The sequence below is a fragment of the Populus euphratica genome, unplaced genomic scaffold (assembly GCF_000495115.2).
Source record: "Populus euphratica unplaced genomic scaffold, PopEup_1.0 scaffold414.1, whole genome shotgun sequence".
Lineage (NCBI taxonomy): Eukaryota > Viridiplantae > Streptophyta > Magnoliopsida > Malpighiales > Salicaceae > Populus > Populus euphratica.
Window position 1 is genome coordinate 70,718 of NW_011500038.1, and position 26,001 is coordinate 96,718.

A 26,001-nucleotide genomic window follows, 5' to 3' on the forward strand; every position below is an offset into this window, starting at 1 on the left:
CAAATATTATATAATCCGGGGATGATTATTATTGGAGTCCATAATGAAATTTCTTTGGTGATACACTAAAGACACTGTTTAAATTTTTTTTTAAAAATTATATTTGTTATACAGAAGGAAACAAGAAACAAAAAGACCCGGCCCATCCATCTTTTATTTAAACACTGAATAATGGAGGAGAAGTCACTTTCAACGCTTCTAAAAAGCAAAAGCAGCACCCCCAAGCTGCTGCTACCACCAAAAACTAATAAAATACATGGATAGTACTAAACTACAATCTGCATATTGGTTGAATTATAAAATTAAAAGTATTTATCTACACTGTAGTTTTATACGTATCTCATTAAAAATTCTTTGTTGAAATCTTGCTTTTAAAAACTATTTTCTCATGCATGACAGTTGCCATTGGGGTAATGCAACCACCCTTGATTGTCCAATAACTCTAGTGATAAATCACTGCACACTATTTCTTTATAACAATGCATAATGTATTTCTTTTTTCAATAATGGTTTTTTTTTTATTTCAAGTTTTCCCCCACATAGATGATGAGATAATGATGTAGCCACCCCAAATTTCAAAATGCTGGACAGCAAGCTGAACATGAGAGAGGAGAGAGGTGGGGGAGAGAGACCCCACTGTCTGATCATTGATTCCAGTTGGGCTTACACAGAAACCAACCTTTTTTTTTTTTTTTTTTTTAACTCGGTGAAGAGTTTCTCTTTGAAAAAGTAGTTTCTTTGTTTCATTCATGTGTATTGATGGATGGATGCTCCTACCAACTTTTGTGCTCATACACAGAGCTAGAAAGAAAGAGAGATGTAAGGAAGGAAACAGCTATGTTTTTTCTTACCTCATTAAACGATTCCCTTACAGCAAGCACTCCAGCTTCCTAAATAATAACTGGGCTTTACCTCAGCTTCCTGTTTGCTATGATTAGTTTCTTCATTTAAGTTCCCTCTCTCTCTCTCTCTTCCCCTCTCCCTCTCTCTCTCACAGACAACAAAAAAGAAAAGATAAAAGAAAAAAAGGTGTCTGTTTTATTTGGATTTAATGCTCTTGCAGAAAAGTAACTTAGTATTGAACCATAAAGTGGAATATATTATAGATCAAAGAAGGTGGACCACTTTGTTTTTCGTTGCAAATTTTGCGCTGTAGTTCCTGCCTTCTAAGTGGGTTTTGTTTTGTAAAGTATAAAGGATTGATTTTGATGAGCTTTCCCAGGTGGGTTCTTACAGTTTTTGAGTCTGTCATTGGGGAAAGGGGGTGATTTTGATGAGTTGTACTGGTGGTGGAGCTGGGGTTTTTGTCAAGTTTTCTAGGCTCTTTGTGAAGAGACACAGGTGGGAATTGGTGAAAATGTCTATTAATTGCAAGCTTTCTGGTTCAAATGGCACATCACAAGAAAGTTTGAAGCTGAGGAAGTCAAAGGAGGTTTTGCATGAAACTAGTTCTGCCAGGAAATGGAAGAGAAAGTTTCGGCTTCTCTGGTTTTTAGGTGTTGCTGTTACTATAGGGAGCATTTGGCTTCTCTTGAGCTTTGATAGTGGGGCATTGGGAAGGAAAGGTCAGAGTCTAGATTCGTGTGAAGAAGGAGCTCAGGTCTTGCTTCGCCATTTCAATGTCAGCAAGAAGCAGCTTCATGCTTTGGGTTCTTTGTTCTCTGATTCAGATCAGGTTCTTTGTTTATAGCTCTTTCACTATATATATACACTTTTGTTTTTGGTTTTAATCATGTGCTAGAATTAGTGTCTGTTGATTGCTCCTGTTAATTAGTCTAAAAGCTCATTTCCTTGTTATTATTGAATTTGAAATTTATTCTTCTTTAATTAACTTGATGAACATACGAGTAAATTGTGCCTTCTGGAATTAAATTAGGATGCAAAAGGACTTGATACTATACAAATTGTTAGATATGTGTTTGTAGAAATTACATGCATACAGATATCATGAGTCTTGTAACTTTTCATGCATGGACGGAAATATATGGCTATCATATGCTGGGATAGGGAAACCAAATGACAATTTAAACACATCTTTTTAAGTGTGAAATTAGCAGAAAAAATTGAAGGAATACTTTTTGGAAAAGTTTCTGGAGAGGTCTCTTGCATTTCAGAAATAGAATGCTTGGTAAAAAACATATTTTCACCGGTCTGTGTATTGCAGGTAGCATCCCTTGATTGTACCAAGAAACCAGGACCGGAAATGCTAATAAATGATGTCATTGCCTGTGCACTGAAGGTACCATGTTCAAAGAAGCAGGAATTTCAACAGCACATCAGATGGGTCACTGAAGATGTTGGACCTAATGGAAAATGCCGGGTTCAAGATGAGAATGAATTTAGGAAGCTTGATCGATCATTGCTGGATGAGTCTGCATCATTTGTTTCACAATCTACTATTTCATCAATTTCACAGGATTCTGGAAAGGTAAAGCCTTGTTGCTGAAGCAGTTGTATATGTGTCTCTTGCTTGAAAGTTTCAGAATTCTTGTTGTCAGTATTCAGTGTCCTGAACTTTAATGCATTTTGAGTATATTAAGCAAATTTTCACACACTGCATGCATTCCTAACACACACAAACCAAAAAAAAAAAAAAACACACCATGAAAGAGGGGAAAATATATATGACTCTACTGAGTGGATAAAAAAGAGGTTATGCTTTGTGTGTTGTGGGTTCTATGCTGCATCGCATCAAACCACTAACAATATGGAAATCCAGTAAAAAAAGTTCTTTTATATATTTTGAGTTTTCGATTTGTCTCTGAGTGTCTTGAATACACAAAGTTAGATAGTTCAGCAGAGTGTAATTGGCTCACCAGAATATCCAGTAAGTGAAAGATGAAAATAAGATAAAAATAATTTCAATGTAAGAAATTTGTCAGATGTGCGTACAAAACTCTGTTGGAGGTTCTGTTATTGGATGCTTCAATCTATTTCAAGTTGAAGCTTGTGCTTAGGTACTTTGGTGAAATTATCATAGCTGCATGACATGTTTTCAGTCTTCTGTTTGAGTTACTAACTGCACTGCCAGGATCATGCACTCAACTTTCTTCAGTTCTACAGCAAGTATAAAGAACTGGAAAGTAGACTTTAGACTTGACAAAATTGATGCAAAGAGAAATATGTATTTCATTACTCAAAGAAAATTGATTGGAGAAATCAAAAGCTTATTTTACCTTTGAGTGATGCTAAATAGGCATTTTGTCTCTTGGGCTATTTTGACTGTGGTCATAATATTTTGCAGAAAAGGGAAGTGGACTGTGCAGAAGATCATTGTAAACTTTTTTCATTTGATTTGGTAAAAGAATGCTGGTGGGTCCTTGTTGGAACGATAGTGAGCTGCATGCTATTGGGTTATAACTTAAAATTTTGGAGGAAGAAAAATCAGAAGCTAGCTCAGCTGGAGCCAGTGCCTCAGCAGCGGCAACAATTTTTGCAGATGAATCAACATCAACTATCCCATAGTCCTCCCAGAGGTGCTGGCAAGTGGAGGAAGAAACTTCTTATAATATTTGTCCTGCTTGGAGTGCTTGTATCTATTTGGTTGTTTTGGCACTTGCATGAAAAGATAATATCAAGGAGGGAAGAGACTCTTGCTAACATGTGTGATGAACGGGCACGAATGTTGCAGGACCAGTTCAATGTTAGCATGAACCATGTACATGCCTTGGCTATCCTTGTATCCACCTTTCACCATGGAAAAAATCCTTCTGCTATTGATCAGGTGATATTTGGCTTTCCATAGTTGTTAATCTGTTCTAGGAATCGTGTTTATAAAAAATAATTGGGAATGAACTTGTAATAGTTGCATGTCCTTCATTATATAAATCATGCAAAACCTCTATAACAACAAGATGCTATGTTAATGTCAAACTTATGCGTAGCGACTGGAGATTTTAACTGAAGAACTCAAATTGTTACCATATAGGAGTAGCATGCAATGCTTGGAAGAAAAATGATCTTACCTTGAACTCTTTTTTTATTTAACAGAAAACATTTGGTGAATATACTAAGAGAACAGATTTTGAGAGGCCACTTACTAGTGGTGTTGCTTATGCTCTAAAAGTTCCTCATTTAGAGAGGAAGCAATTTGAAGAGCAGCATGGATGGACAATTAAGAAAATGGGAACGGAGGACCAGACTCTAGTCCAAGACTGTATTCCAGATAAATTGGATCCTGCACCCATCCAGGATGAATATGCACCTGTGATTTTTTCGCAAGAAACAGTCTCTCATATTGTCTCAATTGACATGATGTCTGGAAAGGTGTGTTTCCATATAGTATACATAGCTTTTTCATTTCAGTTAATCTGTTTTCTTTTTATCCAACAAGTTCTTTTCCCTTGTAGATAAGCATGATTACAGTGCATGTACTTGATCATAATTTCTATTTTACTTCCTGTATTTTTGTTTTTTCTATGAGTATCTGGACTTTTAAAGAAGGACAAATGAAGTGCTTTTGTTCCAAAAATACCCTGTCTCAAGATTTGATTAAAAAAATTAAATAAATGTGTTGTGATGTCTAATTTTCCTATTGCAAGCCTTCCATTCATCAGGGCTTCTATATATTGTTTGGATGATAAATTAAAATATTAAGTATGTTAAATGTATGGTTCCTAGAATAGAACCTATTGCTTACTCTTCTTCTGTTGAGGAAAGCAATCAGGGCTTTTAAAGAAGGACAAATGAAGTGCTTTTGTTCCAAAAATACCCTGTCTCAAGATTTGATTAAAAAAATTAAATAAATGTGTTGTGATGTCTAATTTTCCTATTGCAAGCCTTCCATTCATCAGGGCTTCTATATATTGTTTGGATGATAAATTAAAATATTAAGTATGTTAAATGTATGGTTCCTAGAATAGAACCTATTGCTTACTCTTCTTCTGTTGAGGAAAGCAATAAGGGTTGGATTGGAGCTGTTGATTCATATTTAGGTAAATCCTTAAAATTTTAGTGATTTTGGTACTATGAAGCTGCTTTTCCTAAATGGCTAGTTTTCACCTCTCATGCAATAGAGCCCAATTAGTTGATGCCAACCATACTAGCACCTGGGTAATAATAAATTTACACTGTTGCATTAATTTTTAATATAAAAAACTAATAAATGTTTGAAGATGGTATTGAAGAAAGATGTGGCTCTTCAACTCTGGATGAGTGTTATACTTTTGTTGCTTCTTTAGCTTGTATGTCAAGCATTTTTTTAAAGGAAAAATATTGTATAGATTTTGGCATAAAATATAGGTTTCTGTTTATATTCAAAGCCTTGTTCATCTTGCACAACTATCATTACAGGTCAATATGAAGAGCATCTGCTAGTTGATAATTGAGATGCACACTGAATTTTATCATAATATATCAAGAGATACAAGTTCAGAAAAAAAATATTTATACTAGAACATTTCTTCCATGTACCTATATGGAGTTTGTTCTAACAACAATTGCCATATTTATGTAGGAAGACCGCGAGAACATCTTGCGAGCAAGGGCATCTGGAAAGGGAGTGTTGACATCTCCTTTCAAACTTTTGAAATCGAACCACCTGGGAGTTGTACTCACATTTGCTGTCTATAATACTGATCTCCCTGATGCTACACCAGAACAAAGAATTGAAGCCACTGTTGGGTAATTCTTTCTTCTCCAAATATTCTTGGTTTCTTGCACATGGTATGGTGACTTCAAATATTGTCATAAGGTACATTTCTTTGAGATGAACTTAACTTTTAATCTGGGCTTGCTTCTTATAAAGGTATCTTGGCGCATCATATGATGTACCATCTCTAGTGGAGAAGCTTCTGCACCAACTTTCCAGCAAGCAAACAATTGTCGTAAATGTTTATGATACAACTAATGCAACTGCTCCCATTCTCATGTATGGCACTGATGTTACTGATACTGGCCTTTTGCATGTCAGTAGCGTTGACTTTGGTGATCCATTGCGGAAGCATGAAATGCATTGCAGGTTAGTTCTCTTAGTGACAAGGTTTAGATTATCACAAAGACAAGTGATCTCTTATCTCCTCATTTCCATTGGGTACAGGTTCAAGCATAAACCTCCTTTACCCTGGACAGCAATAAATGCATCAGTTGGGCTCCTTGTTATTACTCTTCTTGTTGGCCACATCTTTCATGCAGCCATTAGTAGGATTGCAAAAGTTGAGGAGGACTATCTTGAGATGACGGAGCTCAAAGCTCGTGCTGAAGCTGCGGACGTGGCAAAATCTCAGGTACATTTCCCTGTCCTTTTGATGGATTTCATCCTATAAATATGGCTTCTACTCCTTGCATCTTTATTTATCTTCTATTTGAAATATTATTACTTAAGAAGTTCTACATTCTTCCGGCAACTGAAGTATTCTCATCCTTGCAGTTTCTTGCAACTGTTTCCCATGAAATAAGGACCCCAATGAATGGTGTTTTAGGAAATTAGAAATGTGTTGTTTATACAATGCATATCCTGCCAATATGGAAAATTTATATCTAAATGCTGCGTCCAACATATTTTAGGTATGCTGCAAATGCTGATGGAGACTGATCTGGATGTAAACCAAATGGACTATGCCAACACTGCTCATACTAGCGGAAAGGATCTAATTGCACTGATTAATGAAGTTCTAGATCAGGCTAAGATAGAATCAGGCCGGCTAGAATTGGAAGCGGTTCCCTTTGATCTGCGTTCTGTTCTTGATAATGTTCTATCACTATTTTCAGGGAAATCCAATGAAAAAGGGATTGAGGTACATATAAAGCAACTCTCTTTATTGCTCATTTTCTTCTCCTTTTCTTGGCATTGATATCATTTCTAACCCAAGCTTGTCTCCAATTGTTCTTTTGGGTGAGAGAAGTTGGCTGTTTATGTTTCTGACCAGCTCCCTGAAGTTGTTATTGGTGACCCTGGACGGTTTCGGCAGATAATTACAAATCTTGTTGGAAATTCGATAAAGGTTGGTTTCAGCAAAATAATTATGGCTACAGTTTTTGTTCAATATTTGAAATAATCTTTAATACAACTGCCATTGCTATAAGCTACATATCTAATTGTGGATGGTGTCAGATTGATGATTCATCACTATAGCTAAAAGCTTTGCATATGCAGTTTTCTATTTGTATGTAACATCTCATTGATTGTGCAAATTTGGTTCACTAATGTTTTCCACTGTTATACCCTCAGTTTACACGCGACAAAGGGCACGTGTTTGTTTCTGTGCATCTGGCAGATGAAGTGAATAGCCCTCTTGATGCCAGGGATGCAGTGCTTAAACAAGGCCTGGAGTTAGTTCAGGATACATCAAGCAAAGTTTATGACTCATTGAGTGGGTTTCCTGTTGTCAACCGATGGAAAAGTTGGGAGAAATTTAAAAAGTCAAGCTGCATAGATTCTAGGGATGAACCTGAAATGATTAGACTACTAGTTACAGTTGAGGATACAGGAGTGGGAATACCAGCAGATGCACAGGGACAAATTTTCACGCCTTTTGTGCAAGCTGACAGTTCCACTTCACGAAAATATGGTGGAACTGGAATAGGATTAAGCATTAGCAAATGTCTGGTGGATCTCATGGGTGGGGAGATTGGGTTTGTTAGTGAATGTGGCATTGGCAGTACCTTTTCATTTACTGTTTCTTTCAAAAAAGGAGAATCAACTTCTCTGGATACAAAGTGGCAGCCTTATGATCCAGCTGTTTTGGAGGTCCGAGGATGGAGAGCCCTGGTAATTGATGAAAGAAGTGTCCGAGCTGAGGTCACAAAATATCACTTGCAGAGGTTGGGAATAACTGCAGATATAGCTTCCAGTCTGAAGTCAGCATGTGCATATCTATCTAGTGTTTACTGCACAAGGTACATTTGATTTTATTAGCATAGTTGTGAAAATTTGAGGTTGGCTAGAACGTGATTAATGTTAAACTGTCATGAAAAAAAAAAAAAAACTCTTGTTATTGCAAATGCCAATCCATGCTTGCAAAAATTGCCTTCTTATCTGACACGTAGTGTAAAATTTGGAAATTTATGAAAGAAAGTTACTACTTGATGAGTTTCAGAAAAACATTACTGTCATATGATATTCAATTTGATTTTCTGATGTGTGCTTAATTCCTTTTAACAGTATTCCAGCAGATTTGCCTATAGTTTTTATTGACAAAGATGCTTGGGACAAAGAATCTGGTGTTGCTTTCCATCATTTGCTGAAAATGCCCAAGAAAAATGACAGGACAGATATCCAGGTAGACCTTTCAAAGATTTTTCTCTTGGCTACCACCATCAGCTCTGATGAACGCTTAGAGCTAAAAACCTCTGGTTTAGTAGATAATGTACTGGTGAAGCCTCTTCGGTTAAGTGTCTTAATCGCTTGCTTCCAAGAAGCTTTTGGAAGCGGTAAGAAGGGTGAAGTAAATAGGAAGAAACCACCAGCACTTCAGAATTTACTGAGAGGAAAACAAATTTTGGTGGTGGATGACAATTTGGTAAACAGAAGAGTGGCTGAGGGTGCTCTTAAAAAGCATGGAGCAATTGTTACCTGTGTGGAGAGTGGCAAGGCTGCTTTAGAAAAGCTTAAACCACCACACAGTTTTGATGCTTGCTTCATGGACTTCCAAATGCCAGAAATGGATGGGTAATCTCTCTGTTCTAATAGAATAATTATGTTTTTTGACTTTCTTTCTTTCATTGGAAATGTTCAGTCACGGATTCCTACATCCAAAAATTATCCAGTCTGTAATCATCGTGCAGCTTTGAAGCCACACGACAAATCCGGTCTATGGAGAGTCAGTTCAATGAGAAAATTGCATCTGGGAAAACATCAATGGAGCTACTTGGAAATGTAGCATATTGGCACACACCAATATTGGCAATGACAGCTGATGTGATTCAGGCAACAAATGAAGAATGTCTAAAGTGTGGAATGGATGGTTATGTGTCAAAGCCATTTGAAGATGAGAAGCTTTACAATGCTGTGACACGGTTTTTTTAGTCTAGTTGATAGAGTGGATTGACATGCTAGAAGTTGCTTACATCTCTTCAGCCTGCTGGCGGATCCATGTATTTTGGTTGACCCTAAATGCATTTGTTTGGCCAACTGGCAACAAGCCACAGCTAAGAGGTCATGGAAGGAATGGTCAATGCCACACTCTTTCTTCTAATCTTTCCACCCCTCGTGATTTCCGGCGTCATGGTAAGTTTTTTCCAATGATCATGCATATGTGCATAAAATTCCCAATGTCTTTATGAATAAAAACTTTTCATCCATATCCTCAAATAAGGCTCCTCTCTTCTTTGAAACTCCTAAATAGATTTACTTCATGAGACCTTCAATGTTTGCGGAAAACCTATCTTGTTCATACCACATTATTCTTTGTTTCTTTTATTCTCAAAGGGATATGTTATGCTTCAATGTGAAACTAGGTTAGATAGTTGATATTTCTACAAACCATGCCCACTGCTGTTTAAATTGTCTAAGCTTATTGAAATTCTTGTTTGTACTGAATTTCCCATATATGATGCTATGAAATGCTCTCTGTAAATGTTAGAAGTGTCAGCAACTGCAGAGTCATCACTGTATTTCGTGAATTTAATTGTTCGACTTCTCATATAATAGGGGTGTGTAAAGAATAGTTATTTGTTTCCAGGAATCTGAGCTTGCGACAAACCTATGGGTTCAAGAATGCATGGATCTGGTGAGCGCAATCAGGTGCCTTTGATCAGTTGTTGGCACCATTTCCCACTCTGTAATTGCTCCAAGATGAAATAGCTAAATGGTGCTGGTGGCTTTTCTGCACATACTAGTTTTGTCTACACTATCATTCTATTCCCTTCTCAATTTTGTTTTCCAAATTCTTCATTCTTGTAGGCTGTTCATAAAATGTCACAATGCTGCGTTCTTTGAACTCTAATGAGATGATCAATTCATCTTTCTATCCTTGATGGATTTGTGCATAAGGACATGTGCGAGCTAAAGAGGTTAGAATGTTGAACGAGCCATCTAATTAGGGTTTTGGGTACAGCCTTATGACATTTTAATATTTATCTAAATATTCTCCCTCTAAGGAACAGCACAATAATAGCAGGCGATGAACATATGATGTGGTAAAGCCCCGGAGTGTACAGGAAACCGCAGTTACCATGAGGCTTTATAGGGAGCAGATTTTTTTTTTTTGTCAAAGTGTGAATTTGTATTCATTCTGATTGGTTCCTCTGGTCTTGTATGTAGATGAGAATGAGGTGCCGTGACTGTTGGTCATGTGTAAAGTAGGAGCTGTTTGTAACTCGTTCATTCTTCGTTGTATCATAAAATGTAACAGTGTATTGTATACGGTGTGAATATGAAGTCAACTAGATTCTTTTTTGGGGGCAAAAGTGTTGAGCTAAATCTGATGCATCCCTTGTTTTGATCCCTTTTTTTTTTTTTTTGTATTCATCAATGCATGCCCATGTTTTTGCCGTTATGGTGCCTCGTTTAATACCAGCTGATATGCCCCATAATGCATTAGAAGTTGTGGGCAGGGCCGTTACCTTTGATACTCACCTGCTACCTGATTTGGTGAAGATGATGCGCAGCAAAAATGTGGTTGATAAATGTTAGGGAGAGACTGCTGGGAGAAATACATGGTCATTTGCCTTCACATTGGGCAAAAGATACCATTAATCATATTGATGGATACTGTTTACGATTCTAAAGCATAAGCTCCATCTTTTTACACAGTTGCTTCATTTTCCCCACTTCTAATCATGTGAGATATGCCATTCACATGGACACCTAAGAACAGGACAAGCAAGGCACCTTTCATATTGGACTGGCCAGAACATAGGATGCCTGCAGATCGAGATACCATGGCCATGAATAATCTGAATCATTTTAAAAGATGGGAGTTGTTCGCTTTATACAATTGGAATCCCTTAAACTCAATGTAAATAATATAGTATAGCAGAAGCACAGCCTTTTCTTGTTGGGGTGAAAATCAGCTTATGTGGAACGCATCTGCGAGCTGACTTCGTATACCCCCCTTCACATGACTGTCACTTTGTTGTCTAGCAACCGAATTACCATAATTTACTCGGTGTACGGGTTTTTTTTTTTTTTGTGTTCTATATATGGATCTAACCAACAAGCTTTCTGTGGATACACTTCTCTGCAACAGATTAGGTTATTCTGCCATTGTGACCTGTCTTTGTTTCTTTCTTTCGAAAATATGCCAATCCTTTGGAAAAGGACAATGCTAGCCCTTCTTATCCTGTCCATAACTCCTAGGAAATCAGGTAAGCTAAGCAATACAGCCTGAACTCCCATCTGAGGAGAAGCTGTGTCGTAGCTGGTTCGTTTTATCATTATTTATCGTAGGTTGTTTTGTTCATATCTCACACAAGTTCTTGTTTGTGTATGTCTGGAAATAAATACCAGATGGGGAATTAGAGCAATGGTGCATAGCAGATGAGCAGACCCCAGATGATGAGTTGCAGAGAGCACTGGACTGGGCTTGTGGAAAAGGTGGTGCGGACTGCAGTAAGATTCAAGTGAACCAGCCTTGCTATTTGCCAAATACTGTGAGAGACCATGCTTCCTATGCCTTCAACAACTACTTCCAGAAGTTCAAGCACAAAGGTGGATCTTGCTACTTCAAAGGAGCTGCTATCATTACAGAACTTGACCCCAGTAAGCACTTGCTAAGCTATTTTTTTTTAATCTCTAGTTATTTCTCGACTTGTTTTTAGTGAGGCCCCACCATAGGAAAACTTGCAGCATGTAAATATCAAATTATCTACTTTTGATTATGAAAAGAAAAGGGAGACAATTCTGTTTTCCACATGCTTAGAAAGTGCAAGACATGTGAGAGTAGCAGCTGGAAATCATTTTCTATACTTTCTCTGTGTTAAATGATTCTCATTGTTCTTTTAAAAAATTGACGTGCAGGTCATGGCTCTTGCCAGTACGAGTTCCATCCCTGATTCAAATCCATGAGAACCATTAACAAAGATCAGCTTTTCACCAGGGATAAAGAGTTTAAAGATGATCAGCTTTTCACCAGGGATAAAGAGTTTTCAGTTTCAGACATTTTGTTCCTTTAATTTTTAGCAGCATTGAGCTTTTCTCATTGCAAATTAAATCAGGTTTTCACATGAGATGAGCTTAGACACATACTTTGCCAAGGTCCCTTCCTAGTTTTCGTTCTACTTCATATTTTCTTCAACAGATTTGCTTCCACTGATGTCCATTTCTGGAACTGAAAATCTTTTTTCTTCTAGACACACATGAGATTGCTTTCATCATGTAGCAACATGAAGCAATCAATTTAGCAATCGGAAAAGCAATTGCAAATCTCTTTCAGAAAAGTTTGAGACTCGTATTGAAGGATGCACTGAAGAATCGCAAAACTTTTTCTCTGCCATAGATATTTTTCATGGAACATAACAAATTGAAATCATCACTGCCAAATGAGGATTGCACATTTTTCCATTAAGAATACTCGCTGCACGATAGAAAATATCAGAAATAAATGTAAACTTACATTTACTTTAAGTTCCCTTAGACTCCGAACAGTGATTGAGAAACTGCATTGAAGCAATCCAATAATTTCACATGCAATATGATATATAATACATAGAGATATGAAATATGAACCATCATCAAGCTAGTGAATAGATAGTTAAACAAAGTTCCCTCAGTATCTGCTAAAACCCCAAAGCATTGATGCATGATACTTGTGACGCAGAAATGAAGATTCACCGCAACTTAGAGAGGTCTATCCTTAGAGAAGCAAGCTTGCCCAAGCACCAATAAATGCAAAGCCACCAAATGGAGCCAAAGTAGAATACTTTCTGTCCTCAAGAAGTGCCACAGTATAACACCTACACAATTCCAGATTAACTTCTTTCAAACTTTAATCTCCAATGGTGTACGTTGCGAATGGAAAAGATAACTTGCTCAAAACAGGACACTAAGAAAAGAATAATCTAGATGAAAGCAAACCTCCACTAATGCAAGTTAAAATAGTTGTAGAAAAAGTAATGACTGAAATACAGCGTTGCAATCAATTTAGCTTAACTAGAGCCGCGAGAATGGAGGTATCATAAGGTGTTTTCCTTTTTCGAGACAAATGCTACCCGAGCTGTAAGTCCAGCCAAGCAAACAATATAGCTTAGTTGGTATAGGAACTCCTTTATACAGCTATATCTACAGTCTAAACTGAGAGCAAATATATGCTTGGTTCCTGGCTCTTTCCCAAGCAACAGAAATATAACATTATTCCAAACATAAGCTGAAACAATAAAAGCATTGAGTTCCAGTAAGTCTATATCCACAAAACAAAGAAATCAAATGTAATGTATGGTTCTAGATGTTGGTAGCTGAGGCTCAGTATAACAATAAGACAGTTGCAGGTCAGTTTGTTATTGATATATTTTAAGGTTTCTTATCATTACTAAAGTCACCTGGTCGATTAAATTGTCATGAGAAAAATGCATATGGTCAAAGCCTCAAAAAAGGATTTTTCAGTCGCAAATCAACAACAAGAGCAGCTTCAGAAAAAAAACGATGCAAATGCAAATTCAAAATCTCAACAAACTTTCAATCGAAAACAGGTAAACATGAAAACATAATGACTTACGTTCCAGAGAAAGCAAGAATCCCAGTAGTCAAAAGGCCTCCAAACTGAGACAACAAAGTTCAATCAGAATTAACAAAAGAAATGAAAGAAGCAAGAAGGTGGGAAAGACGGAAGAAACTCACAATGTGGGGGTGTTTGGTGATAGGAGCAGCAAGAAGGGCTGCAGTGTGAACCAAATGGTATAAAGACGCTGTTTGCCATACCTTCACAATCACAATCAAGAATTGCTTGCTATCATTTAGTACTATTGTTTAACAAAAGACAGAGAGAGAAAAGAAGGACCTCTTTGTAAGTGGGATTTTGGGGCTTGAAGACATGAGCACCATAGGTCCCCAATCCGAGAGCTGCTACCCCTGTTTGTTTGTGATTTTTTCCAGTCAATCAAACATAAATTATACTGCCAGGAAATATAAATTTGAAGGGGTAGCATAGCAGGTAAGTACCAGAGACAGCAGCTATTCTGTGCCACATAGAAGGATCCATTCTTCTTCGACTTGAACTTCCTTATGCTTCGCTTCTTGATCTCTCTCTCTCCCTCTCTCCCTCTCCCTCTCTCTGGGTTTCAGCCTCCAGGACAGGAGGAGAGTCAACTACTCTTAAAGATCCATGGGCCAAAGATTGATGATACTATGTGGGCCGATTATCAATTGGGTAATGGGTAATATCTGATTGATTCTACTTCTTTATGTTTATATTGGGCTGGATCTGAGCCTAACTCCCCAAATCTCACTTACCACATGTAAAGAGTGTCCACCACTTCTTCAAACAACTTAGCCTTTTTGTCACGAGGGCTCCCCAGCTTCACACGAATTGTACACAAAATAGAAAAAAAAATATACTAAACTATAGTTGGTGTATAGCATGAAAAACCCTAATTAATAAAGTTTTGTTTCCTAGATGGTTATACCATCATATGAATTGTTATATATTAGCCGTTTGTTTTTGTATTTTAAAAATATTTTTTAAAAATTTAAATATATATTTGATTTTAATTAAAAATTTTTTTTGTGTTTTCTGATATACTTGATATATCAATATTAAAAATTAATTTTTAAAAATAAAAAAATATTCTTGATATATCAATGTTAAAAATTAATTTTTAAAAATAAAAAATATTATTTTAATGTATTTTAAAATAAAAAATATTTTAAAAAACAAACCGTAACCAATATCATACTAAAATAACCATGTACTCCTGTGGCGGGCTAAAAAAAGAGAGATGGATCAAGTGATAGCAAGGATATCCCCACATGTTGGAATGTTTTTAGTTTTTAGGTTGAACCCAATAATTATGGAAACAAATTAGGGACAGGAAAATAAATAAAGCTTAGCCTTTATATGGTTTTTGATGTGATGTGAAGGGTGCGCACGCTTTTCCTTTTTATCTTTAGATTGCTTGGCAGGTAATGAGGTTGGTGACAATTCAAAGAAGATCATCATCTATGATGCCAAACTAAGAGGTGATTTTGTCCAGCAACCTGCTAACAATGGTAGGGTAAACATTCAGAAATGTCCTCCAACTCAAGATCCACTCTCCAACTCCTGTTTCAAGTTCGAACAAATGCGTCAACGTTGCCTCTATATCTATATCATATCATCCAAGATTATTTTCTTTCTTTACAGTATATCATGCAAGATTATATACACATGATGTCCAAGTTCATGCATGGATCATGCGGAATACGGCAAGTTAGAAAGAAAAACGATGATCTTTTAAAATGGGGTTAGAAGGAGAGCAATCAAAAGAGAAAAAGGAGGACTTTGATCTTTTGAAAATCAAATCTTGAACAAATTCTCGTAGGCTTTACTTTATTATTTGCATCTTATTCATAGAGAATCTCTGCGGTAGTTGTTCCATTCTTGAAATCTTAGGTCGAATCTTTCCGGTTAGAGAACAAATTCTCATATTCATGCATTGATAATATCTTTTCAACATTCAATGGAATGTTGGGTTAAATTAGCTGCTTCTTGAGACTTCAAGTCTAAGAAAACAAAAGGTTCTTCTTCTAAGGTCTTTTCCCCCTCCAGAAAAGAGTATATTCAATTAATTTATGCATTAGTCAAAGTAAAAAAGAAATCTTCTACTGATTTTAAGAGGTATTACCCATATCAATGTAGCATATCCAAAATAATCTTAATCTTTGATCATCATAACCAACCAACGCTTGAGTGACATTTTACTAGATTAAAATCAAAGTACTTGAATAAAATGAAAGGGACAAGATATGTATATATAAATATTAATGTTTGCAACTTGTGTTAATGGGCTGCATTCTCTTTGGGATATAAGCACGCATGCCAGCGAAACCAATAAACAAGTTCCCGACAATAGCTTTATAAGTTCCAAGAAAGATGTCTAGCTCAACTTTGAATCCCTACGTTGACAATACGATCATATGATGTCCTGGTGATAAATATTGGCAAGGACAACATTGAAACTTGCCTGTTTTGAATTTGGTGCGTACGTGCACTTCACAAATGAGCCACGCATGTGTTTTTAGCAAGCAAGAATCCATCGACATCACCAAAAAATATGTTCCATAGCGCCCATCCATCCCTTGAATTTGGTGCGTACGTGCACTTCTCATTGCAATATTTGCCTTGCCATTCCGACAATGAATCGAGTTAAGGGCCCTAGTTTTGAGTCACAAATGTTCGATAGCCATCCCTTGATCATGAGAATTCGTTGGCCATCCATTGTCATTGATCCCTGGTTCATGCACATTTGCGTACGGTCTCCAATGTTCTGTGAAAGTTATCGCAGATTAAGCTAGGGGCTCGAATCATTGCCCGCCTGGTCTTCAAGAATTAGGTTTATTGCAGAATTAGCTAGGTGCACGGATCATTGCCTGCCTGGTCTTCAAGAATTAGGCCTTGTCGAGAGACAAACAAGTGTCGAAAGGACCCGCATGGGACCCAAATAGCAAAGTGGAAGATGGGTCAATATGAGGCTCAATCGAAGGGATTTTAGCTTTTACAGAAACAACACCCAATCAGCATAGCATACGCCAGAAAGAGCAGAAAATAAATGGCATCCATTCTCCCAAAAGCCCATGAATTTGGTCGGCAAAACGAGAGGGATGTTTGCATACAAAAGTCAAAGTCTCATCATGGCTTGGCTCATCTAGTTTTGTCTTCCGGCCTCATAGAAATTTGGGATATTTGGGATATTGATTTCTAGTGTCATTTACATGAATCATGCGCGCGGGGTTCTATCCGGACACCGTATGTGGGGTTTTGGAATCGAGTAGGAGTTTGCCCCCCCTGAGCCTTGACCTTTTTATTGCTCTCTTGCTTTTTCATCTTGTGGGTCCAATCCAAATACAAATGTATAACAAAGAAAAAGAAAATTTGCAGTTGATTTAATTGTCAATGACTGATTTTGTAGACTTTGTCGAATAACGAACACTGTTGTTTTTCTTTGACAAAAACTTTTTTTTTTTTTGAAAAAGAGAGAGAGAGAGACCAATGGCCTTGCATTCGAATCTGCCCCCCAAAACGGGAAGATGGGTGTCCATTCCAACTTTCAAGTCCTCCATAAGTGAGGCCTCTTCCTAGCAACTCAGCGAAGGAATTCAATTCCATGCAAAATTTCAAGAAGCTTAGTGACTGCCACACACACCTTACTGTCTAGTCAGGCACCCTCTCAGTGTGCTGCTATCTTTATCATCAATGGGTTATCTCTTTCATAAGTGTGCTGACATTTCTTTCATCAATAGCTATCTTCTGTCAACCTGTCTCGTTGAGGGATTTCAATATTTCTTGTAATATCAATCTTTTTCACCAATAACATGACAATTTATTTTACAAGTTACTTGCGTTTAATTATTAACTTAAATACATTTAAGGGATAAAGCTCGGATCCAAACATAAATACATTTTTACATATTATTCCCCTCTTATAATTATTAACTTAAGTATGGATATTATTTCCCTCTTATAGCTATTAATTTAAGCATAGAAAAGGTCCTCTATTTGTGATGGGAAACTTGTTTCAAGAGAACATCAAGACCAAGATGAAGCACGGATACTTTAGTCCAAGATACACGGCTGTGGAAAGGCTTGAATCAATGCGAAACTGCTGCATGTATAATTAATTACGACCACAGTAGAGGATTATGATGATTCTTATTTGATCTGATATATATATATATATATATATATATATAGCTTGTAATTTTCTTTTTTCTTGTAGTGGAATCGTGTTTAATCTGAAAAGCAAAAAGAAAAGGAAAAACAGGCTGATAAAGACAGACATTAAACCATTTGCTAGGAAATAATCTGTTTTTTTTGGGATCAAACAGCCTAGCCCGATCATTTACTGTAGATTATTGTTTCTTTCTCAAGGATTCGTACAAAAGAGATAAACACAAAATCCAAGTGGGCATAGAGAGAGGCCCTCGCTTTGGAGGGGACAAGCTATTCCTTCTTTTACTGATTGTTTTGCACATCCGATTCCCATAGAACATTTTTTAAGGAGGAATCGCTTGGATTAACATGTCTCATAGAAAGGAAGATCTCTCAGCCTAGCAAAAAAGAGAAACAACGAAGATTGCTTGTCTCTGTAGAGATGTTTCGGGATGTTTAAAAGCATGATTATTGTTATTTTTTAAAATATTTTTTATTTAAAAAATATAAATATTAAAATAATTTAAAAATATTTAAAATATATTAATTCAAAGTAAAATAATCAAATTTCTTTTAAAATACAATATTAAACACATCCTCCATATCTCTTTGACAATGAGTTTTGAAAGAAAAAAACATTATTATTATTTGTTCTTAACATCCTCGGATTAAATTTACTTCAAGTTAAGAATTTTTAGGATAGCTTGTCATGTCTAAAAGGGGATAAAGGATTTATGTCCTTTTTAATAATAATAATAATAATAATAATAATAATAGAAAGAACTTCTAAATAATGTCTATTTTATGTGTGATGTTAGTTTTTATTTTATTTTTTTAATGTCTGATCTGAAAGATTAGAAGACACTGTAACACTAGAAATTAAAAAAGATAAAAAGGAGGAGGAGAAGCATAATATGAATGAAACTAACAAAAAGGAACTCAAAAAAGGACGCATGTTGTTCTTAGCTGAAGTGTAAGGCACTGCTTCCACGTCATCTGTGATCTATTTTGCCTTTAACGTTAGCTACTCATCGTGTGGGTCCCTGCCCCCCCCCTCTCTTTCTCCGAATAACCTTTGATTTCCGCAGGAATTACCATGATTGCCCCAATCTCCCTCCACTCCCATGAACAAATTTCGTTGGGTGGTGGTTTTTTTTTTTTTTTCCGGGTTATTTATTTTTGTGGTTGGAAAGGGTTTTTTAAAATATTTAAAATTATTTAAATGGTTATGATGTATTAAGGTTAAAAATAAATTTAAAAAAATAAAAAAATTATTATTTCAAAGTATTTTAAATCAAAAAAATATTTTAAAAAATAATTACAACACGAAATATATTCTTAATTTTACAGCTTTGCGATCACTGTATAATTGTTTTATTTGACTAAATAACCAATTTTTTATGCAAATTAAAATAAACAAATAACGATAATGACAGATTTTCTTTCCAAAATTGATCCACCAAATGCAATCTCATGCTTTGATTACTTGTGGGGGTGGGAATGTTGATGTGGATCAATCAACCACTAGGAAACAAAGACTTGATTAAAGAATTAGTAAAGCTTATTTAATAATTTTTTTTTTTCTCAAGGTGATCTTGTGGATCTTGGCCTGATGATGCTTCCTCTAAAATGCTTTATTTTCTGTTTATTAAATGTTAGGTGGCTAATTCAATACTGATTTAAATGATTAAAAAATAATAAAAAAAGGTTTTAAGTCCAAGTTTCATCACTGAGATTTTAAAAAGATAATATATTTTATTGATTTGGTGTTACGTTAAAAGTTGTTTTTTTAAATATTTTTGAGTTGAAAATATATCTAAATAATTTTTTTATTTTTTAAATTTATTTTTAATATCAACGTATCAAAACAATTTATAAATATATAAAAAATAAAAATTTTAAAAATATAAGACAAGCTCCGGTTCCACCAACTTAAGTGTGGTAAGAGTTTTATCTTATATTTATAGATATAAAAGACAATATTTCTTGTCTAGTATATAATCAATCTATTTATATATTCATTTTATAAAATAAAAACTATATATTTTATAGTTACTCAACTAATCTTGAAGGCTAGTCTATTTGAGAAGTGATTAAGATTATTTTATTAGGAACATGAGTATGGTTATAAATAACCTACTTAAACTTTAATTGATTTTTTTTTTGAATTTTGATGTGAAAAAACTATTTCAAGCATGCTATTACTATTGAAATAAAAATATTATTTTATTTATATTTTATTTTTTAAACAAAGGAAAAAAAAAGCTTATTCATTAAATTGTACAAATATTTTAAAAAGTTTTTTATTTTAATAAAAATTGAATTTCTTCTAATTTAAGAAGTGAATTAAAGTTACATTTTGGTGAGATGCATTAGAGGACGAGTAGAAAATTCAAGGGTCTGTCCACTAAAAGAAAAATATTTTCCTTTTCTATTTTCTATTTTTGGTTTTCTTTTCCTTTTGCATATTTCTTTTTCTAATGAGAATTTAAAAAAAAAATTCATTTATTGCGAACAAAGATGATATTACAAAAAAAGAAAAGAAAAGATAGGCATCAATATTACAACTATATTTTTTTTATAAAAATCAAAAGTACAATTTATAATAATCATCTTAATATTTTGTATTTGTGATAATTTAATCATAAAATATGAATTTTATGTTATTTAAATTAAAAATTGTCATTAAAAGATTATATTGTTAACCCCAAAAAATATCTTGATATTAGATTTATAATAAAAAATAATTTATGACACTAACTATAAAAATAGAAAAATGTTTAATATCTTACAATGTTAAAAAATGCCTATATATAAAAGAAAAATTTATATCGTTAATGTCTTTTCTTCATTTGAAAAACAATACAAAACTTGTTTAGAAAAATTATGAAAATATTTAAAACATTAAACTTAATACAAAATTGATAAACTAGAAAACTAGCTTTACAATTTTTATAAATGAAGAGATATTCCATTTGAATAAAAAGTTCAAGTTCTCCTTTTTTAACTCTAGTTTTCGAGAAAATCAAAGGATATTTTTTATTTTTAATGAGATTTGACTTGATTTAAAACTTGGGAGTTGATTGAACATCAACTAAAAATTAATTGTAATGGGTGATTTATTGTTTTGGGTGTTTTAGTGTTTTTTCTACTATGAAATGATTGTTTGGATTTTTTTTGGTTTTTTTTTGGCGTAGCTATAATTTTATTTTTTTTTATAATTTTTTTTTTCAGAGTTTGCTTTATAGTCTTCTTCAATTAACTTATTATCAGGTTTTTATTATATCATGTTAACATCCAGGTGCTAAGTTAACACTCAATTTAAAAAAATTACTTTATATTTTTCATTTGACAAATAATTACAAATATAGAAGTTGAAATTGATCTTGATTTAAAACAAAAATTCTTTTTATAAAAAAGAAGAAAAAAAAAAACTAGCTGCCATAGACACATTGGGCATTTATAGGTTACAATATTACGAGAAAGATTATTCTCTTGATCCCAACAACATTAAGAAATATGGCATTAATGGTTAGAGGAACCCGTATGTGTTGTGCCAACAAGGTATGTGTAATGCATGCATCTTTTTTTTTTTTTTTTTTATTTTCATCCCTTAATTTATAATAGTTTTTTAATTAGGTTTCTTTTTAATTTATAATAGTTTTTTAATTAGGTTTCAATTTTTTTTTCTACTTGAGCTCATACCTTATTTCTTTAATTTAATTCTTATTTGTACAATAATTTTTCAATTTAATCTTGAATTTAATACAACTTGAAATCATTAAAAGCCAATCAGAAGTGAAAAAGAAAAGGATAAAAGTTAATTAAATTAGCGAATTGTGGTTATCCAAATTACATATATATTGATTAATCAGAGTTGATTGAAGTTAAAAATTAGCGAATTGTGGTTATCCAAATTATTATCCAAATTACATATATATTAATTAATCAGAGTTGATTGAAGTTGATTTAATAAATAATTATCTCAATATTACACTAAAAAATATTATCTTAATAATTATTATTAATTTTGGTTTAATTAAATAAGGAATATTGTTTAAAAAACATTTTTTAATGTTTATATTTCTTGGTTAACACATTTATTTTTTGTTACACGATCTTAGCTTTCTAGTAAAGTCTACACTCTTTTTTTTTTTTTTTGTGGCATTGCCTAAAAAAAATCTCTGATCCGCAAGACTACTAAATACTAATGTCTACACTCTTTTTTTTTTTTTTTGGCATTGCCTAAAAAAAAATCTCTGATCCGCGGTATGGCGGATATGGCTGTCTGGTTTACTGTTTTCTTGAAACAAAATCTGAAAGAATATTATTTTAATAAACAAAACATTCAAGCTAAATTCCGAATCGGCGGTGTCATGCTTCGGCTAAGATTAAACTACAGTAATAGACTTCTCATACACATCAGTGGTAGAAATGTAGTTTTAGAATAATTAAAGGGCTCATGCTGACTCCAAAGCTTTTTTCGATTATTTTATTATAATACAATGCTAGAGTGCTAACAGTGACAGCACTTTGGTCTGGCAATGATCTTAAGAAGATAACTCGGCTCTCTCCCTTGTTTGTCCGCACTCCCTCTATTAAAAACCTCTGGTTTTTAGTGAAACACCAAAAGAACTTGGAGATTCCTCAAAACAAGGTGGGTGTCTGAACAATTTATTTTGTTTCTTGAAAGTGACAATGATGCCCACCATGAAAATTCGTTCCCCTGCCTCCTTGAAATCCTTTGTTTTTTATGGAACTATTTGCTGTTTAAGATTTATTATCCTTTTGGCTTGATTGAGCTTCCATGGATGACTCAATGAAACTACAAATGGGTTGGTTTTGGATCTCCCGATGGTGGGATTTCATTACAAGCTTCTAAATTTCTTTAGTTGACAGATTTTGTTGCTTTGATTTATTGAAAATTTAAATTCTGGTTTAGTTTGGCCATGAAATGTGCTCTCATTTTGAAATGGCAGTGTCTTGTATCTTTTTTTTCTTAAGAATTTATGTTTAATTCAAGAAATGAAAGTATTCATGATTACTTAACCTGCATTTCATATTGGTGGAGTGCAATTGTCGTCTTGTGATAGAGAATGTTTTTAGTGAACCTTTTCTTTCAAGCCTACATTCAAGCACTTTGATGATCTGTTGGTTGAAAAAACATTGTTTGTAATAATGAGAATTTACTTTTGCTTTATCAGATGCCATGTACCTTCCAATATTACTTGTTGTTTTCATTAAGGTTTATGTATGTCACAGAAACTTGTATTCTGATCAGTGGCGAGAAACTTCTGGGGAAAAAACTATTTTTGACTCTACTGGAATTGGAGTTTTGCTTCTCATGGTTTCTTTTCCAAGCTGCCTTGAATGACTTCTAACATTGAAGTCTTGCCTTGGTATATACGTTTAGTTTGAATCCAGAAAAAATGGGGTAGGTCATGTAGACATAGGTAATTTGGCGTGTTTCCTTGTCAATCCTTGGGATGCCACAATAAGAAAAAGAAAAGAGAAAATAACTTGCTGCTTCGAGAGCAAATGAAAGGTAAAGGAGAAGGTTTCAATTTACAAAATTCATGCTATTTCTGGGAGGCTTCTATAAACTATCTTAAGCATTTGAACCATCATTTTTTGTTGACCAACTGGTTCTCTGGTTTGCAAACTTTCTTTTATATTCATGTATTGTATTTCCCATGTGCTGTAGATATGTATTATTTTTGTCTCTGTAAGATGAGAGAATAGTTTTCTCTGGGTATGGAATTTATGAAGCTGGAATTGCCTCCTGTTCTTTTACTTTTGTCTGTGTACAAAATGCTGTCATTGGATTTATTGTGATTTTTATTCTTTTATGCGCAAGTTAATAATAAATATTTTCTTTTCTTTTGCAGATTATGCTGGTACTTCTGTGTTCTGCTGCTGAGTGGGTGTCCTACAGAAATCTAGTTAAAGGATTACATTGTGATTGTATTGGTGTTGTCACAAGGATCGTTTAGCTGATCTATCAGAGGAATTCAAAGGCTTCTGTCTTGAAAGCCAAGGCATTCTAATATCGTTCCATGTTTTGGTGACTGGTGTTCAGTGAAGTTCTGAATCGTGAAAGAAAAGATTACTTGGATTGTTTCTAATTTTATTTAAGGAATCAGGCAGGCTGGTTAAGAATTCAATGCAAGCATCGAAACAACTCAGAGGTTCGGGCATGTCCAGCAGATTTCTCTATCAACCGATGCAAGAGGTTGAAGCCTACTGCAAGCCTCAGTCCAGAACTTTAGACCGCCAGATATACTCCAGTGGCAGCACCCAAGGAACCCCCTTCACTATTCCAAACTCCCATGAGCACTACTGCACGCTGGAGTCATCTTCAGCAAATGGCAGCTATGCTGCTTACAACTCCCCATCAACTGTCAGTTTCTCACCAAATGGAAGCCCATTGTCACAGCAAGAATCTCAGTCATATTCACTTGAGCCACGTCATTCCCCTGACAATGCCAGTGGTTCTCCATTAAGTGGCTCCTGCATAACTGATGATGCCCATGATTTCAGGCACAAGTTGAGAGAATTAGAAACTGTGATGTTTGGGCCTGATTCTGATATTATTGACAGCATTGAAAATGCACTTGAGAGTGGGACAAACATTGAGTCACTGGAAATGGATAGCTGGAGACAAATAATGGATGTGATTTCTAGAGGGGACCTAAAACAAGTCCTTATTGCCTGCGCAAAAGCAGTGTCAGATAATGATCTGTTAATGGCACAGTGCTTGATGGACAAGTTACGCCAGATGGTCTCAGTTTCTGGTGAACCAATTCAAAGATTGGGAGCGTACATGTTGGAAGGGCTTGTTGCACGCCTGGCCTCCTCAGGGAGTTCCATCTGCAAAGCTTTAAGATGCAAAGAACCAGCAAGTTCCGAGATGCTGTCTTACATGCACATTCTTTATGAGGTTTGTGCCTATTTCAAATTTGGGTACATGTCTGCAAATGGTGCCATTGCAGAAGCCTTGAAGGATGAAAACAGGGTTCATATAATTGATTTTCAAATTGGTCAGGGGAGTCAGTGGATCAGTCTAATCCAGGCCTTTGCAGCAAGGCCTGGTGGGCCACCCCACATCCGCATTACAGGTATTGATGATTCCACATCAGCATATGCTCGTGGAGGAGGACTGAGTATAGTGGGAAAAAGGCTATCTAAGCTTGCTGAATCATTTAAGGTGCCATTTGAGTTTCATGCTGCTGCCATGTCTGGCTGTGAGGTTCGGATAGAAAACCTTGGTGTTCGACGCGGGGAGGCTCTAGCAGTGAACTTTGCATTTGTACTTCACCACATGCCTGATGAGAGTGTCAGCACACAGAATCACCGAGATCGGGTGCTGAGGCTAGTTAAAAGCTTGTCTCCAAAGGTGGTCACCCTTGTTGAGCAGGAATCTAACACGAATACTGCTGCATTCTTCCCTCGGTTCCTCGAGACACTAAACTATTATACTGCTATGTTTGAATCCATTGATGTGACCCTTCCAAGAGACCACAAGGAACGGATCAATGTAGAACAGCATTGCCTGGCAAGGGATGTTGTTAACATAATAGCATGCGAGGGAACTGAGAGGGTGGAAAGACACGAGCTTCTTGGGAAGTGGAGATCGCGATTCACAATGGCTGGGTTTACTCCATACCCATTAAGCACCTTGGTGAATGCTACCATCAAAACACTGCTAGAGAACTATTCTGATAGATACAGGCTTCAAGAAAGAGATGGTGCTCTTTATCTTGGCTGGATGAACAGAGATTTGGTGGCATCTTGTGCATGGAAGTGAAAACTGCATGCTGATTTCGCTCTCATTTAGGAAAGCAGGCAACTAGATGAGGTAGAACCGCAAGGGTACTAAGAAGAAGGCAGTGGTTTCAGCTGTGTACTAGGCTTCTGAAACTCTTAAGTTGCCCTCTCTGTTTTTTTTTTTTTTTCCTTTTTTGAATCAGCAGCTCAATGCTTTGAACTTTTTAGCTTTTCCTGGCCTTGGGAGAACCAAGTCTTGGTGCTTTGCGGTTAGAATATGTTCACTTTCTCAGAGCATTAGGTATTCTGATTCCGAAGGTTCACCCTCTGGATCTCTGGCCATTCTGGTTTCCTAATGAAATTGTGGATTTTTTTTCAATATGAATCAGTCTAAGAATAATTAAGCTATTTGCATTGCTCGTGTCTTGACTTCGAGTTCCTATCCTCAGCAACAACCTTGGAATCTGACGCTGCTGCGATCGAGCCAGCAATCAAAGAATCTACCTCTGTTACT

General features: G+C 35.3%; 4 protein-coding genes across 10 annotated transcripts; 3 read left to right on the plus strand and 1 right to left on the minus strand.

Annotated features, from left to right (window-relative positions):
- The first annotated feature begins 601 nt into the window (after nt 1-601).
- HK2 (histidine kinase 2) lies at nt 602-10,380 on the plus strand. Of its 5 annotated transcripts, none has more exons than XM_011050647.1 (15): nt 602-1,675; nt 2,165-2,428; nt 3,245-3,724; nt 3,991-4,266; nt 5,456-5,622; nt 5,747-5,959; nt 6,038-6,224; nt 6,368-6,419; nt 6,505-6,734; nt 6,843-6,941; nt 7,169-7,836; nt 8,102-8,608; nt 8,725-9,166; nt 9,621-9,951; nt 10,045-10,380. In XM_011050647.1, exons 1-13 carry the CDS (start codon nt 1,274-1,276, stop codon nt 8,963-8,965), a joined length of 3,786 nt encoding a protein of 1,261 aa, XP_011048949.1. In that variant the 5' UTR covers nt 602-1,273; the 3' UTR covers nt 8,966-9,166; nt 9,621-9,951; nt 10,045-10,380. The 5 variants fall into 5 exon arrangements, with proteins under 5 accessions (XP_011048949.1, XP_011048948.1, XP_011048947.1 ...); XM_011050646.1 differs by having other exon boundaries at nt 9,621-9,749; nt 9,842-10,380; XM_011050645.1 differs by having other exon boundaries at nt 602-1,116; nt 1,223-1,675; nt 9,621-10,380.
- Nucleotides 10,381-10,878: 498 nt separating this feature from the next.
- LOC105142830 (glucan endo-1,3-beta-glucosidase 12) lies at nt 10,879-12,209 on the plus strand. 2 transcript variants are annotated; one of them, XM_011050650.1, is made up of 4 exons: nt 10,879-11,247; nt 11,390-11,641; nt 11,900-11,964; nt 11,998-12,209. In XM_011050650.1, exons 1-3 carry the CDS (start codon nt 11,001-11,003, stop codon nt 11,932-11,934), a joined length of 534 nt encoding a protein of 177 aa, XP_011048952.1. In that variant the 5' UTR covers nt 10,879-11,000; the 3' UTR covers nt 11,935-11,964; nt 11,998-12,209. The 2 variants fall into 2 exon arrangements, with proteins under 2 accessions (XP_011048952.1, XP_011048953.1); XM_011050651.1 differs by having other exon boundaries at nt 11,900-11,958; nt 11,992-12,209.
- Nucleotides 12,210-12,387: 178 nt separating this feature from the next.
- LOC105142831 (transmembrane protein 256 homolog) lies at nt 12,388-14,177 on the minus strand. The gene is made up of 5 exons (XM_011050652.1): nt 14,036-14,177; nt 13,875-13,945; nt 13,715-13,795; nt 13,593-13,636; nt 12,388-12,834 (listed from the first exon to the last, which is right to left on the minus strand). The coding sequence occupies exons 1-5, from the start codon at nt 14,073-14,075 to the stop codon at nt 12,735-12,737; spliced, it is 336 nt and encodes a 111-aa protein (XP_011048954.1). The 5' UTR covers nt 14,076-14,177; the 3' UTR covers nt 12,388-12,734.
- Nucleotides 14,178-22,068: 7,891 nt separating this feature from the next.
- Nucleotides 22,069-25,895, plus strand: LOC105142832 (scarecrow-like transcription factor PAT1). 2 transcript variants are annotated; one of them, XM_011050653.1, is made up of 2 exons: nt 22,069-22,377; nt 23,609-25,895. In XM_011050653.1, exon 2 carries the CDS (start codon nt 23,884-23,886, stop codon nt 25,525-25,527), a length of 1,644 nt encoding a protein of 547 aa, XP_011048955.1. In that variant the 5' UTR covers nt 22,069-22,377; nt 23,609-23,883; the 3' UTR covers nt 25,528-25,895. The 2 variants fall into 2 exon arrangements, with proteins under 2 accessions (XP_011048955.1, XP_011048956.1); XM_011050654.1 differs by lacking the exon at nt 22,069-22,377 and adding an exon at nt 22,404-22,577.
- Nucleotides 25,896-26,001: the final 106 nt, after the last annotated feature.

Bases quoted from the DNA above. Each gene is read 5' to 3' on its own strand.
- HK2 (XM_011050644.1), top strand. From the start codon at position 1,274: ATGAGTTGTACTGGTGGTGGAGCTGGGGTTTTTGTCAAGTTTTCTAGG. The intron at 2,429-3,244 runs GTAAAGCCTTGT...AATATTTTGCAG, and splicing joins TTTCACAGGATTCTGGAAAG to AAAAGGGAAGTGGACTGTGC. The intron at 6,420-6,504 runs GAAATTAGAAAT...AACATATTTTAG, and splicing joins CCCAATGAATGGTGTTTTAG to GTATGCTGCAAATGCTGATG.
- LOC105142830 (XM_011050650.1), top strand. From the start codon at position 11,001: ATGACTGTCACTTTGTTGTCTAGCAACCGAATTACCATAATTTACTCG. The intron at 11,248-11,389 runs GTAAGCTAAGCA...AATAAATACCAG, and splicing joins CATAACTCCTAGGAAATCAG to ATGGGGAATTAGAGCAATGG. The intron at 11,642-11,899 runs GTAAGCACTTGC...ATTGACGTGCAG, and splicing joins CATTACAGAACTTGACCCCA to GTCATGGCTCTTGCCAGTAC.
- LOC105142831 (XM_011050652.1), bottom strand. From the start codon at position 14,075: ATGGATCCTTCTATGTGGCACAGAATAGCTGCTGTCTCTG. The intron at 13,946-14,035 runs GTACTTACCTGC...ACAAACAAACAG, and splicing joins CAGAATAGCTGCTGTCTCTG to GGGTAGCAGCTCTCGGATTG. The intron at 13,796-13,874 runs GTCCTTCTTTTC...GTGATTGTGAAG, and splicing joins AAAATCCCACTTACAAAGAG to GTATGGCAAACAGCGTCTTT.
- LOC105142832 (XM_011050653.1), top strand. From the start codon at position 23,884: ATGCAAGCATCGAAACAACTCAGAGGTTCGGGCATGTCCAGCAGATTT.